The sequence below is a fragment of the Poecilia mexicana genome, unplaced genomic scaffold, assembly GCF_051168715.1.
Source record: "Poecilia mexicana isolate PSO_F unplaced genomic scaffold, ASM5116871v1 scaffold_19, whole genome shotgun sequence".
NCBI lineage: Eukaryota > Metazoa > Chordata > Actinopteri > Cyprinodontiformes > Poeciliidae > Poecilia > Poecilia mexicana.
This window is the reverse complement of record NW_028263388.1, coordinates 11,039,847-11,053,229: the sequence shown is the minus strand read 5'-3', so window position 1 is coordinate 11,053,229 and position 13,383 is coordinate 11,039,847. Positions and strand designations below refer to the sequence as shown.

The window sequence follows — 13,383 nt, the reverse complement described above, 5'->3', positions numbered from 1 at the left end:
ATACAAAACCCAGTGGACCCAAGTTGTTCTTACAGCAGATGGAAAGAAAACCTTTGAATTGTTCATTACTGTGAGCTATTGGTACAGAGTGTGGTTTTTTTCACTGTATAATTTACACAGAAAAAACAAAAACAAAAAGCTATGTTCAAATACCAAGAATCAATTTTGTTTTCTTTAAAAATCAAATGACGACTTATAAGTTCTTTTTTAGTTTTACTAATATACTAAACTTTTCCTTACTTTTTCAAACCCTCTCTATAAATCATTATGACAGTCTAAAATGTTCTATGGTTTCTTCCATTACATTTCCCTGTATTGTGCTTTTAAATTTTAAAAATATAGTTTTAAATACTGCATATCCAAGTCTTACTCTTATTACCCTCTCATCCTTTGTATTTCTTCTCCCAGTTCTAATTTCACCTACTGCCTTTTGGATTTTATAAAACTATTTATTTTTTCATCTCACCTTATTTCCAATTATTTCTTTGGATTTAGTTTAATGACATTTCCTCCTCTGATTTGCTTGTTTTTAGTATGAAACTGCAGATGGTATTTTGACTCTTCTTTTTTTTGCCATGTTGTCTGCACTTTCATTTCACTTTACTCAAATGAAATAACTTTTATGTGGTACCCACACAAATGTTATTGTTAAACCCAATATTATCTATTCCAAATAAAGTATGTAGTATGTCTAATAAAATATCGGTCCTACTCTCTGAATTATTATGTTTTAAACTCAATAATGCAGTTGCAATATATATTTTAAATTTTGTTAACTTGTGCTCTGTTGATTTCATGCTCTAAACACAATGTTAGATCATCGGTATTCCTCTCCTTTCAAAATCATGATTAATCTATTATTAATCATTTTTCTATTACATTACATATACTTGATGTTAAAGCAATTAACAAGTAGTTTTCCGGTTTTGTGTTGTGATTCGATTCACATTAAGGACCGCAGGATTTTGATCAGGCATCTTCACAGCCACACGCTGCCTTGTGTCTCACTGCTGCCATCTGATGGACTTATTAAGATCCTACAACATGGAGACTTCCGGGTGGAATGCGTGAGGAGTAGACGGACACTTGGACTGCTGCTACATCTGTGCTTTTTATACCTCTTCAGAACCCCATCTCCTTTGTAAAGATTAAATTATTTTTTGTTGCTGTTGTTAACATTTCTTTCAAACTTACCTCGTCATGTCGAAGGCCAAAGGAAAATCCTCTGAACGAGAAAGAGATGCGCCGCCGGCTACTGCTAGCATAACATTCGCGGACATTAGCTCGCTCCTTAGCAGTCATAAAGAGGCCCTGTCTGCGGAGTTCAAGTTGTCTTTTGAGTCTCTGAACTCCACACTGGACAGCATCAACTCTACTATGACAGATCACGGTCAGCGTATTTGCTCTTTGGAAGATAATGCAACTGCCTCTGACGCGCGCTTACTGCAGGTGGAGAAGGTGTGTGCTAATCTTCAAAAAGAAAATGAGACACTGAGAGCTAAGGTGGTGGATCTGGAGGGGCGCAGCAGGCGCCAAAACATTCGCATTGTCGGCTTACCAGAAGATATAGAAGGTCCCCGGCCATCCTCGTTCTTCTCAAAGCTTTTGACTGAAGTCTTCGGTAAAGATACGCTCCCTTCCCTTCCTGAGATAGATCGAGCGCACCGCACCCTCGCCCCCAAGCCCGCCCCGGGATCCCGTCCTCGCCCTGTCATCCTGCGCTTCCATAGGTTCCAAGAGAAAGACCTGATTATCCGTGAAGCCCGCAAGAGGGGCGCACTGTCTTATCAGGGGCATAGGATCCGCTTCTATGATGACTATAGTCCAGAGGTTGTGAAACAGCGCGGCGAATACAGTGGTGCCATGACTGAACTGTACAAGCGAGGATATAAGCCGGCGTTGCTATTTCCTGCGAAGTTGCGCATCACACTCCCGAACGGAGATAAGAAGTGGCTCCCGTCGGCCGCTGATGCGGCTAAATTCGTCCAGGATTTGGGTCAGGATTAAAAAAAAAAAAAAAAAAATCCACATTCTTTGTTGCCTTGAAAATCTAACATTGGTTTCTTTTCTTTATTCAATTGCGTTGAATTATTTCCCTAATTCAGTGCGGCTTGTTCGGCCCATTTGTTAGTAAATAATACTGTATTTACGTTACATATACACAGCTTGATCACTCTAAGTTATAAGGAGTGGGGTTCTAATCTATCCGTTTTTCCACAATGCAGTTGCAGGGAGTTGGGATTTAGGAAAAAGGAAGTTTTAAAATATGCTGATAGGTTTATCAGAGTCCTGGTGCCTGCCTTTTGCGACACCATTTTTTTCCCATTTTTATTTTCATTGTTTTTTCTTTCCTCTTTTTATATGTGTGTTTTGCGGGTCTTCCTTATTTGCATGTATTAGTGCTACTCATTACATACGTGCTACAGTTCAAAGCTCACTGTCATTTTCATACCTATCACACTTAGGGTACTATGCCAAGTACTGACGCCCCATTGGCACCAGGGGATTCGTTAAGATTTGTCAGTTGGAATGTTAAAGGGTTGAACTCTCCTATAAAGCGTAAAAAAGTATTTAATCATCTAAAACACTTAAACACAAGAATTGCTTTCCTACAGGAAACACATTTAAAACTGTCAGACCAGCTGAGGCTTCGTGGTGGGTGGGTTGGCCAGGTGCATCATTCATCATTTAATAGCAAGGCACGTGGGGTTGCTATTCTAATACATAAATCTGTTCCCCTCTCTGTGACCAAAGTCATATCCGACCCTAACGGCCGTTATATTATTGTCCTGGGAAGAATTAGCAGTAGCAATTTGGCATTAGTAAACATATATGGTCCGAATTGGGATGATGAGGATTTTTTCAGAAACATTTTCTTCTCACTTCCTGATCTAAATAATAGCCAGCTCATTCTTGGAGGTGACTTTAACTGCTGCCTTGACCCTTTGCTTGACCGTTCCTCAAGCAAGTCATATTCAGTCTCTAAGTCTTCCAAAGTTTTACATACATTTATGCAGCAATATGCCGTCTCAGACGTTTGGCGTTATTTCAACCCTAACACCAGAAAATTTTCCTTTTTCTCCCCAGTGCATTCTACTTTCTCTAGAATTGACTTCTTTCTTCTGGATAACAAACTGCTCTCCTCAGTTAGGTCATGTTGCTATAATCCCATCGTAATCTCAGACCATTCTCCTGTCATCTTGGATCTCTCTCTCCCGGGTAGACCTGCTTCGCGGCCTCCGTGGCGTTTTAATTCAGTCTTACTCAGTGATCCTGTTTTTGTCAAAACTTTGAATGACCGTTTAGACCTGTTTGTCTCCTCTAATGTTACTCCAGAGGTATCTGCAGCAACAGTTTGGGAGACATGTAAGGCATATTTACGGGGGGAGATAATAGCTTACTCAGCATATCTTAGAAAAACAACCACACAAAAAAGTCTTATTCTATCTAGTGATATATCTGACCTGCAAACAAAATGTGCAGAGTCCCCTGCTCCAGACCTTATAAAAAGTTTGTTGATAAAAAAGGCTGAATTTGACACTCTAGCCTCTGACGCAGCTGCAGCACTATTACTAAAAAACCGTTACAGTTATTATGAGTTTGGTGAGAAGCCCAGCAAAATTCTTGCTCATCAGATTCGGCAGAGAGCTTCAAACCAGCACATCGCTGAAATTAACATCCCCAACGGGACCTCTATTAATCCACAAACTATTAACAATCAGTTTAGAGACTTCTACTCCACTTTATACACTTCAGAGTGTTCACCCGATCAAGCTCATTATGAAAGTTTCTTTGATAATTTTTCTATCCCTACAATTGATCCAGAAACAGCCTCTGACTTAGACAAACCCTTTACGCTCGCTGAGGTCAAGAGTGCTATATTATCATTGCAGAGTGGAAAATGCCCTGGACCTGATGGCTTTCCATCGGAATTCTATAAGGTCTTCTCAGACAAACTATCTCCCCTTCTGCTTAACACGCTTAAAGAAGCATATGAATTTGGTGTTCTCCCTCTCACAATGCGACAAGCTACTATCTCCCTTATCCTAAAGAAAGATAAAGATCCACGAGTCTGCAACAACTACCGGCCAATTTCATTGCTCTGTACAGATGTCAAGATTTTGGCAAAAATGTTGGCAAAACGTCTGGAGGTAATCATGACCAAAATCATCAACCCTGACCAGACAGGCTTTATTAAAAACAGACACTCCTTTCATAATATTAGGCGGTTGCTAAATATAATATATTCACCTACATCAGCTGATACCCCAGAAGTGATTATCTCAATGGATGCCGAAAAAGCTTTTGATCGAGTAGAGTGGCCCTATTTGTTTTACACCTTACGACGTTTTGGTTTTGGCTGTTCCTTTGTTTCCTGGATCAAACTGTTATATACTTCTCCGTTAGCCAAAGTTCGCACAAACAATGACCACTCAGAATATTTTCACCTTGGCCGTGGAACCCGACAGGGCTGTCCACTCTCCCCTCTTTTGTTTGCAATTGCTATAGAGCCTCTAGCTGCAGCCATTAGATCCAGTCCAATGCACGGCATCACAAGAGGTGGTCTGAACCATCAAGTCTCTTTATATGCTGATGACCTGTTACTCTTTCTCTCAGACCCAGAGACCTCAATGCCTCCAGTATTAGACCTGCTTGAAAAGTTTGGAAGAATATCTGGATATAAATTGAACTTTAATAAAAGTGAACTATTTCCAATTAATGATGCAGCTACGGCCTACCCACTCACTAGCTTACCATTCAAGATCTCTCTGCAAGCATTCAAGTACCTGGGAATCCACGTAACTAAGAATTATTCACAACTTTTTAAAGTTAATTCTACTCCCTTACTTGACCAGCTGACCCAGGACTTTCAGCGCTGGTCCATGCTGCCACTTTCTTTAGCAGGCAGGATCAGCTGTATCAAGATGAATGTTTTGCCGAAATTCTTGTACCTCTTCCAGTGTTTACCAGTATTTATCCCCAAAAAATTTTTTAGGACACTTGATGCTTCAGTTTTTCAGTTCATATGGAACAGAAAACCTCCTAGAATACGAAAGAGTATCCTACAGAAAAGTAAGGAAATGGGAGGGCTTGCCACACCAAATTTCTTATGCTATTATTGGTCTATTAATATTCGTACAATGTTATTTTGGTGCAATGCGAACTGCGAGACTCCCAAATGGTTACCAATAGAAGAGGCCTCATGTAGCTCTGCTTCCTTGTACTCTCTTTTATGCCTTCCGTGTGCAACATCTCCCATAACTTACACTAACAATATAATTGTTAGGAACTGCCTTAGAATATGGGCTCAGATTAGGCACCATCTTGGGATCCAGAGAATACCTCTTTTATCACCACTAAACTCTAATCCTCTATTTCCACCTTCACTCATTGATAAAACTTTTTCAGTTTGGAAAAGCCATGGGCTTTCTTCTCTGAAAGATCTATACTTGGATGGTACTTTTGCCTCATTTGCTCAATTATCTTCAAATTTTAACTTGCCAACTGTCCATTTTTTTAGATTTCTACAAGTTAGGGACTTTATTCGTCATCGTTTCCCAGGTTTTCCAATAATTCCTGCCCCCAATATGGTTGATCAACTACTAGAAATTAGTCCCTCTCCAAAGGGTACTATATCGAAAATATACAACCTCTTAACGTCCAATGTGACTCCTGGGCCTGGCCAACTTCAAGCTACTTGGTCTGATGATCTTAACACAGAGATTGATAATGAAATGTGGCAAACCATTCTAGAACGCATTCACACTTCATCAATTTGTGCCCGACATAGAATTATTCAGTGTAAAGTTGTCCACAGAGCACACTGGTCCAAAAGCAAACTGGCTCAAATCTTTCCAGATGTGGATTCAAGCTGTGTGAAGTGTGGTGTGGGCCCAGCCACTCTCAGTCATATGTTTTGGAGCTGTTCCTCCCTATTTCAATTTTGGGAATCTGTTTTTGACTCACTTTCTGTAATCACCTCGACCACACTACAGCCTGCTCCACTCACTGCTTTATTCGGGGTTCTCCCCAAAAACCAGTCACTGCCACCGCATCATGCTGACCTTGTGGCCTTCCTCACGCTACTGGCTAGACGTATCATACTGATGCACTGGAAGAATCCTCTCCCACCCTCACATTCTCATTGGATAAAAGATGCCCTTTCGTTCATGAAACTGGAAAAAATTAGACATACAGTCAAAGGCTCTGAAATCACATTTTCAAGAATCTGGTCACCGTTTCTGGACCATGTTAGGTCTTTGACACTCGATGTGACCCCATGAGTGGTGCTCCCCTTACTTACCAGTTGTAATGACATACACCCTGTATCCAAGTTTTATAACAATTTTAGTAGCACAGAATACATTAAGCCCTTTAAGTGCCCCATTTTAGTTGTTTTCTGTTGAATTTATATTTTATTTTCTGCTTGTTTATTTTTGAATTATCTACTTTTTATCCATGTGTTTATGAAATTAATTGCTGGATTTTTGTTTGTGTATGTCTTGTTTTATTTTTGGTTCTTGTCTTGTTATTTATTAGTTTATGCTTATTCTCCAAAGTATTGTCTCAAGTATAACTTGAATATCTATGTATGGTGCTCATTGTTTTGTTAAAAATTAGAAATAAAAAAAAAAAAAAAAAAAAAAAAAAAAAAAAAAAAGAAATGTAAGATCCTACAACATTCAGATTTTCTTAACCCCCCTGTTTTGTTGCGGGTCAAATTGACCCGTTTTAAAAAAAAATCTTTTTTGTTCCAGTGGTCAAACTCTAGACACACTGAGTGGACACTCAGCACAAGTGGGTGGAAAACATAAATACTCTCTGCATGACTCATTTGTCTTGATTTTAATCAGCGGGTCAATTTGACCCAGAAAAGAATATGTGTCTCAAGTTCATTATAAACGTCACCCCTTGAAAACAAATAAACAAAAAATGTAATATAAAAAAAAATCTACAAAAAGTCAATTTCAAGGATATTTTATTTTTTTTTGTGTCTAGGTTTTTTTAGTGGGTATAAAAAAAATTAAATGACAAAAAAAAATCATTGCACAAATATTGATTGAAATGGTTAGTATTGGAGTTGAAAATCAGATACAAAAATGTTTTGGTTTCTGACACTATTGCATGATTAAACACTCCAAGGGTCAAATTGACCCAGGAACATTATTGCTGTACCTCAGAAACGAACATAACAGGAGTTAAAGGGGACTGGACTAAAAACTGAGACATATGTACAGCTACATCTAAAAGAACGTTAACATATCTTTCAGGAGTTTAATATTTTGACTGTTATTTCAGAGAGTGATACTTTTATTATCTAGATTTCTTACACAGATTGAAGTTTTTCAATCCTTTATTTCTTGTAATTGTTACATTTATGGCTTACAGATCACGAAAACACAAAACTCAGTGTCTCCGAAAAGTAGAAAAACATTTCAATATTGAAAATTCGTTGTGTCACACTCTAATCACTGAATTAACTTGACAACCATCCACAAAGGTTTCCTGAGCCTCTAAATGGATCCTCAGTCTGAGTCAGTGAGCTACACAATCACAGGGAGGACTGCTGACTGAACAGATGTTCAAAAAAAACAAACATTGAAACCATCCACAGGGAGGGTAAACCACAAAAAGTCACTGCTAAAGAAGCTGTTTATTCAGAGTGCTGTATCCAAGTATATTCATATGAAACTGATTGTAAAGAAAATCTGGTTTGAAAATATGCACTGGTAACCGATAACTGTTGAATGGATTTATTTATTTATTTATTTTTACATAAAATCCATTCAATAACCGATTTATAAGCCTTGAGTCAGCACATCAAGATCCACTACGGACAAATTCATTGACAACTTTTCACAGAAGATTGTGTATAAAACAGAATTTTTATCTTTGTTACCGTGATTTCTCCTGTGTGTATGACCTCAGTTGTGTTTTTCCATAAATGAGCCTAGAGGCCAACGATGCTCAACTGTTAACAAAAATATCGACTCTTCTGGTATGAATCCTTACATCATGTCAGCCAGACACTTTACTGACCAAGACCTCTACTTAGAACAAAAAAAGACATAAAATAAATGTAAAAATAAGGCAATTATTCTACATTTCTTGTAACATTTTGTGCTTCATACACCTTACTGAAACAATAAATTCATTTTTTATTTTTTATACAGAATATAAATGAACACAATAAAATTAAAATTCACTAGATGCTCGGCCAGACATATCGGGACAATGAGCTGCCAAAATCATTTTATGACAGAACAGAGGCCGTTTTCCCCATTATTTGCTAATACCAGACACTGCTCTGCTCACGATGAAGCAAAGAGATGATGTCAAACTCAACATGTCAAAGCTAATCTTGGTCAAAAGGAAGCAAAATAATCTGAACTGCTGTGGCGTTTGTACAGAAAGTCTTTCCAAACGAATTCTCAGTATGAAATCTCTGTTTACTGTGAATCCTCAGTTTGTGATTCCTCAGATTTTCCGCTCGTGTAAACAACTTAAAACACAGATCGCAACTAAATGGTTTCTCTCCTGTGTGCATAAGCATGTGACTTTTTAGATACCGCTTCTGGACAAACCTTCTTCCACATTCCTCACAAGCGAAGTTTCCCTTCCCGGCCACCACTTTCTCCTCCTTCTGATGAATCTGCATATGTTTAACAAGGCGACTCTTAAGCACAAACTTTTTATCACATTGATCACATGACAACTGATTCTCCCCAGTGTGGAGTCTAACATGCAGGAGTAAACTTTGTTTCCGTGTAAAAGTGGCGCCACAATACCCACAGACAAACGGTTTTAAATTTGAGTGGGTTATCATGTGGCTTTTTAGAACATCCTTAAGTCTGAAGCATCTGCCACAGTCGGTGCACCTAAATGGTTTTTCCCCTTTATGGATTGTCATGTGGGCCGTCAGAGATCCATTTGAGGTAAACTTCTTATCACATACCTCACACTGAAATGGTTTCTCTCCTGTGTGGCAAGTCATGTGAACTTGAAGGCCGGGCTTCCGGGTAAACCTTTTGCCACATTTATCACAGACAAAGGGTCTTTCTCCCGTGTGGGGTCTATGGTGAGTTTTCAAATGACACCGACTGTGAAAGATTTTGCCGCAATCTTCACAAACAGTTGATTTTTCACAGCGATAGATTCTCACATGACATTTAAGAGCACCTAGTTTCTGAAATGTTTTACCACAATCGTCACAAGAAAATGATTTTCTGCCTGGTTCGAGTCCCATCTTCGTATCACTGTTTTGCTTCCCTCTAGAGTGATTCTTCTCAACCGAGCAGCTGGAAGACTTTTCTCCTGAATGACCTGCCATATGTTTCTGGAACATCTGCTTCCTCACAAACTGTTTAAAGTGGTCAGTGCAGTTGAAGGTTTTTTCAGCAGCTTTACTTCCCACTTTGCTGTTTACACCAGACTGACGTGTTCTGGGTTCCCTCCAATCTTCATCACTGTCTTCATTTTCAGATCCAGAACCTGATAGATTATCATCTTCGCTGTCATCACTGACTTCAGTCTCAAAAGAGGCTGAATAACTTTCTTCAGTATTTGGCTGTAAATAAGTACTTGGATCCGGCTCTCTGTTGGGTTCTGGTCCTCCACTGATCTCTCCATCAGGTTCTGTCTTCACCTTTGCAGCTGAGCTGCTGGTTGGAGCTTCTGTCTCTCTGCTGTCTTCACTTTTGATGCGATGAACTTTTGACAATTGAGGCTTCTCTTCTTTCTCATTCTTCACAGTAAGCTGCTCTACCTCCTGACTGATCCACTGTTCCTCTTCTTCCTTCTTCACCTGGAAAGATGTGAGGTTCTGCTGGTCCAAACTGGAAATGCTGAGATCGGGAACCTCTTCTTTAACCACCCACAGTTGCTGACTTCCTGGAGCAAACACATAGACCTCTTGGTTAGATTTTCTACCAAAGTCTGTTTATTGTGAAAAACAAAAACAAGGTTTTATGGTAGAATTGTTGTGCCTATAAAACATGCAAAAGCATGAAAATATGCTGACAATTCCGTAACCTGGAACCTCCACAAACTATTGGACCAATGAGTAGAAAGATGGACAATTTAACGTAGTAAACTGGCTCAGATTTTTCAGCAACTTGTAAAACCGCTTGAAATTTAAAACCAGAATAACTTTACTGTGTCCACGTTAGAAGCAAAAGTCTTAATTTCATTTTGAATTAAACTTGCTTTTTTAGAAATAAAGGGTATACACAGACATACTCAGCATAAGACAAACAACCTTTTCTCCCGGACTGAAGTTTGTTTAAAACCAGTAAAGGAGGTCTGAGGTTCTGCTGGTCCAAACTGGAACTGCTCAGATCAGGAACCTCTTCTTTAATCACCAACGGCTGCTGCTCTTCTGCAGGAAACACAAAAACATATTGTTTACATTTCACTCCAAGATATGTGTATTGTAGAAATTACTTTTTTCCACATTTTGATGTTTAGGGGATTAGTGTTCGTGAACTTGACCACAGGTCTTACTTATATTGTGTAACTCCCAGCTCTAACTTTTCCACTGTTCAACTACCTTCCTAGTTGTCATTTCAGCTGCTCTCTCTTGTCTCTTTACCCCTTTGGTTTCCTCTGCTTCATCTCTTCCACCTGATAACTCGGGGCTAACAGGAAAAACATACTTGTAGGCAGGGAAAGCTATTCAGGAAGAAATTGAGATTAACTATAGATCTGTTCCTTTTAATCTTCTTTTCTATCTGTCATCATAGCTGCATCTGTGGCTCTTGTGTCTTTTGTTGTTCTCATCTTTCTCAGTTGCATCTCCCTCCATTGTAACAAATTTGTTGAAAAGGGAAGAAAAAAATGGTTAAATTACTCACATGACCTCTCTTTGCTGAGCCAGCATCAGATATAATTTAAACCAATTCCATTTCTCCATTTTGTTGCTCTTTCACTATCATTAGGTTGCATCATTAATCCTAGTGGTGCCTCATTCTTGTCTCTTGCCTCAGTCTCTTTGCCCCCCACCCCCATCTGTGGTTAATCTCTTTCCTGAATAATTGTTTAGAATTACATCAACTAGTTTTAAGAAGATCATTTAGGGAATGGAGGATTGATCCTATCAAAATTGGCAATACAGAACTATAGGTTTTAAGTAATTAATGTGTATCCCCTCCAACAAAAGACTTCCCAATTAGATTTTTCAGAAGCTTGATTTAAAAAAAAAAAAGTTATATGATGTTCAAGGTGTGCCTGTAAAAATTCATCACACTGCTAAAGGCAGCCGGTGCTGGCTTCTTGAAACCAAATACCCAGGGTATGTCCAAACTTATGCTGCATTCCAGTTACCTGGGAAGTGGGAACTCGGAGGTGGCTTTTACGTCACACACGAGGTAACCGCAATCTTGTTAAGAAGTCGGAATTTCAACATGGCGACGCCCATGAACGTCTGTTTGCAATAGCTGTTACAAACACTACTTTTAATTTCTCCAGCTTACAGTTGCAGGCGGTACATGTAACATTGATTTTAGACGCACTTCTACATGCGTGTCTTGTCAAATAAGCATGTTTCCACCACAGCTTACTGTTGTTGATGCGAGGACCGGCCATATTGAAAAACGAGAAATCCACCTCACAAATAGTAACTACGGATAGTGGGAGTCGCTCCCAGTTTCTCAGTGGAAAATCCGACCTCCGAGGGCGACTGGGAAGTCGGACTTTCCCAGTTTCGAGTGCAACTGGAACGCAGCATTACCCCTGAAGTTTCTTGAAGTGTTCACCAATTCCGCTTCCTGAAACGGACCCCTGGCGACATCTGGCTGTTTATGTCTGTCGTTGTAGGTCTCAGAATACATATTTGACGCCAGAGCACCCCAGTAAACAGCTATTTCCTGTTTACTTCATGCTTCCATCGATTCTAATGATCAAATCTAAATCTAATGCGTAGATTTAGTGATTTACCTTCACTCTCTTCCTTCACAGAGTCAACGTAGCTACACTGTTTTCCAGACCTGCAGCTTTCCATTGTAATCCTGGTCCTCTCACGCCTCTGATGTTTTTGCTGTGATGGAAAACTATATTAGACTGAGAATCGAAAGGCTCACACATAAGACACCGACATCCGGTAGATTCAAAATGCTCTTCTGCTTTTTTTTTTTGTTTTTTTCTCGGCGGTTGGCAAGAAAACCGAAGATGTGCCTTACCGCCACCTACTGGTATGAAGTGTGAATCACTTGTATAATTTCTACATTTTTTTTCTTTCCTTAAAAAATTGAGTTGTATATGTTTCCAGTTAATTTTGAGTGTATCTGAACTTTTACTTAATTTTTTCAGACTATCTTCTCATATCTTCTCTCTTAAATTTATAACAGTCTACTATAACTCGTTCTTTGGTTTCATCCATTCCACATTGATCACATTTCCCTGTATTATGATTTTGTATTTTAAGAAGTGTATAAAATACAAAATTTTTTCCTTGTTTTTACTATAAAGCTGGTGGATTTTTGTATTTTCCTTTTTTGCTGTCTTGTCTGCTAACACCCACACACATTTTATCGTTAAACTGGATATTTTGTAATCTAAATAAAATATGCAGTATTTCTAATAAAATATCATGCCTATTTGAATGATTGTGTTTTAAACTCAATAATACAGAACTTGAATCCAAACAAAATATTTTTAATGCTGCTTTTTTAATTTTTTAATCTTCCACCCACCACACAGCTAACAAGACAAAGCTTCTCCTGTACAGGAGAAACCAGCACCATAAATGTTATTACTGAAACAATAGATTGATCACTCTCTGCACTTATTCAAAGGAAGAATGCATAATACCATTTACAAATGAACAATATAAACTTAAATTCCCTGCATGTTTTGGGCAGAAATATGCAGCAGCAGAGTGAGCTGCTGGAATCACTTTAAGCCACAGGGCAGATGAGATCTGAGCTGATATTTTCTCCTAATGCACATGCCCACAACAACTCACTTTGAAGCAAAGTGATCTTATTACATTATTTTCCATAATAGTTTTAGTCATTGCTATATGTTAAAATTATGCACATTTTAGTTGTGAAAATATTCAGATGTTATATTGAACGTCTCCTTTCATTAATGGAACAGACTGAACTCCGTCACTGTCTTAGCATCTGATTGTCCTATTTATAGTTGTCACATGAGCAAATGTGCATTAAAACTTGCCCTTTATCTCCCAATGTCCCTCATCTAGCTGCATACTCCTCGACAAGAAAAATGAGAAATAAAACCCTCTCCAGATGCTTCATCAGTGCACTGTAGTTGAAATATGCTTACAATGTGTCCACATCACAAGGGTGGCCATCCTCAAACCTGTGCAAAATATTGCAAGATGCATTTGCATGCAATACCCACTGCTTCAAGATTCATGCAGCA

General features: G+C 38.8%; 1 protein-coding gene across 1 annotated transcript; it reads right to left on the bottom strand.

Annotated features, from left to right (window-relative positions):
- Window positions 1-7,336: 7,336 nt before the first annotated feature.
- LOC106915325 (uncharacterized) lies at window positions 7,337-12,553 on the bottom strand. Its single transcript, XM_014982839.2, has 3 exons — window positions 11,935-12,553; window positions 10,259-10,378; window positions 7,337-9,891 (listed from the first exon to the last, which is right to left on the bottom strand). Exons 1-3 carry the CDS (start codon window positions 11,996-11,998, stop codon window positions 8,357-8,359), a joined length of 1,719 nt encoding a protein of 572 aa, XP_014838325.2. The 5' UTR covers window positions 11,999-12,553; the 3' UTR covers window positions 7,337-8,356.
- Between the last annotated feature and the right edge of the window lie 830 nt (window positions 12,554-13,383).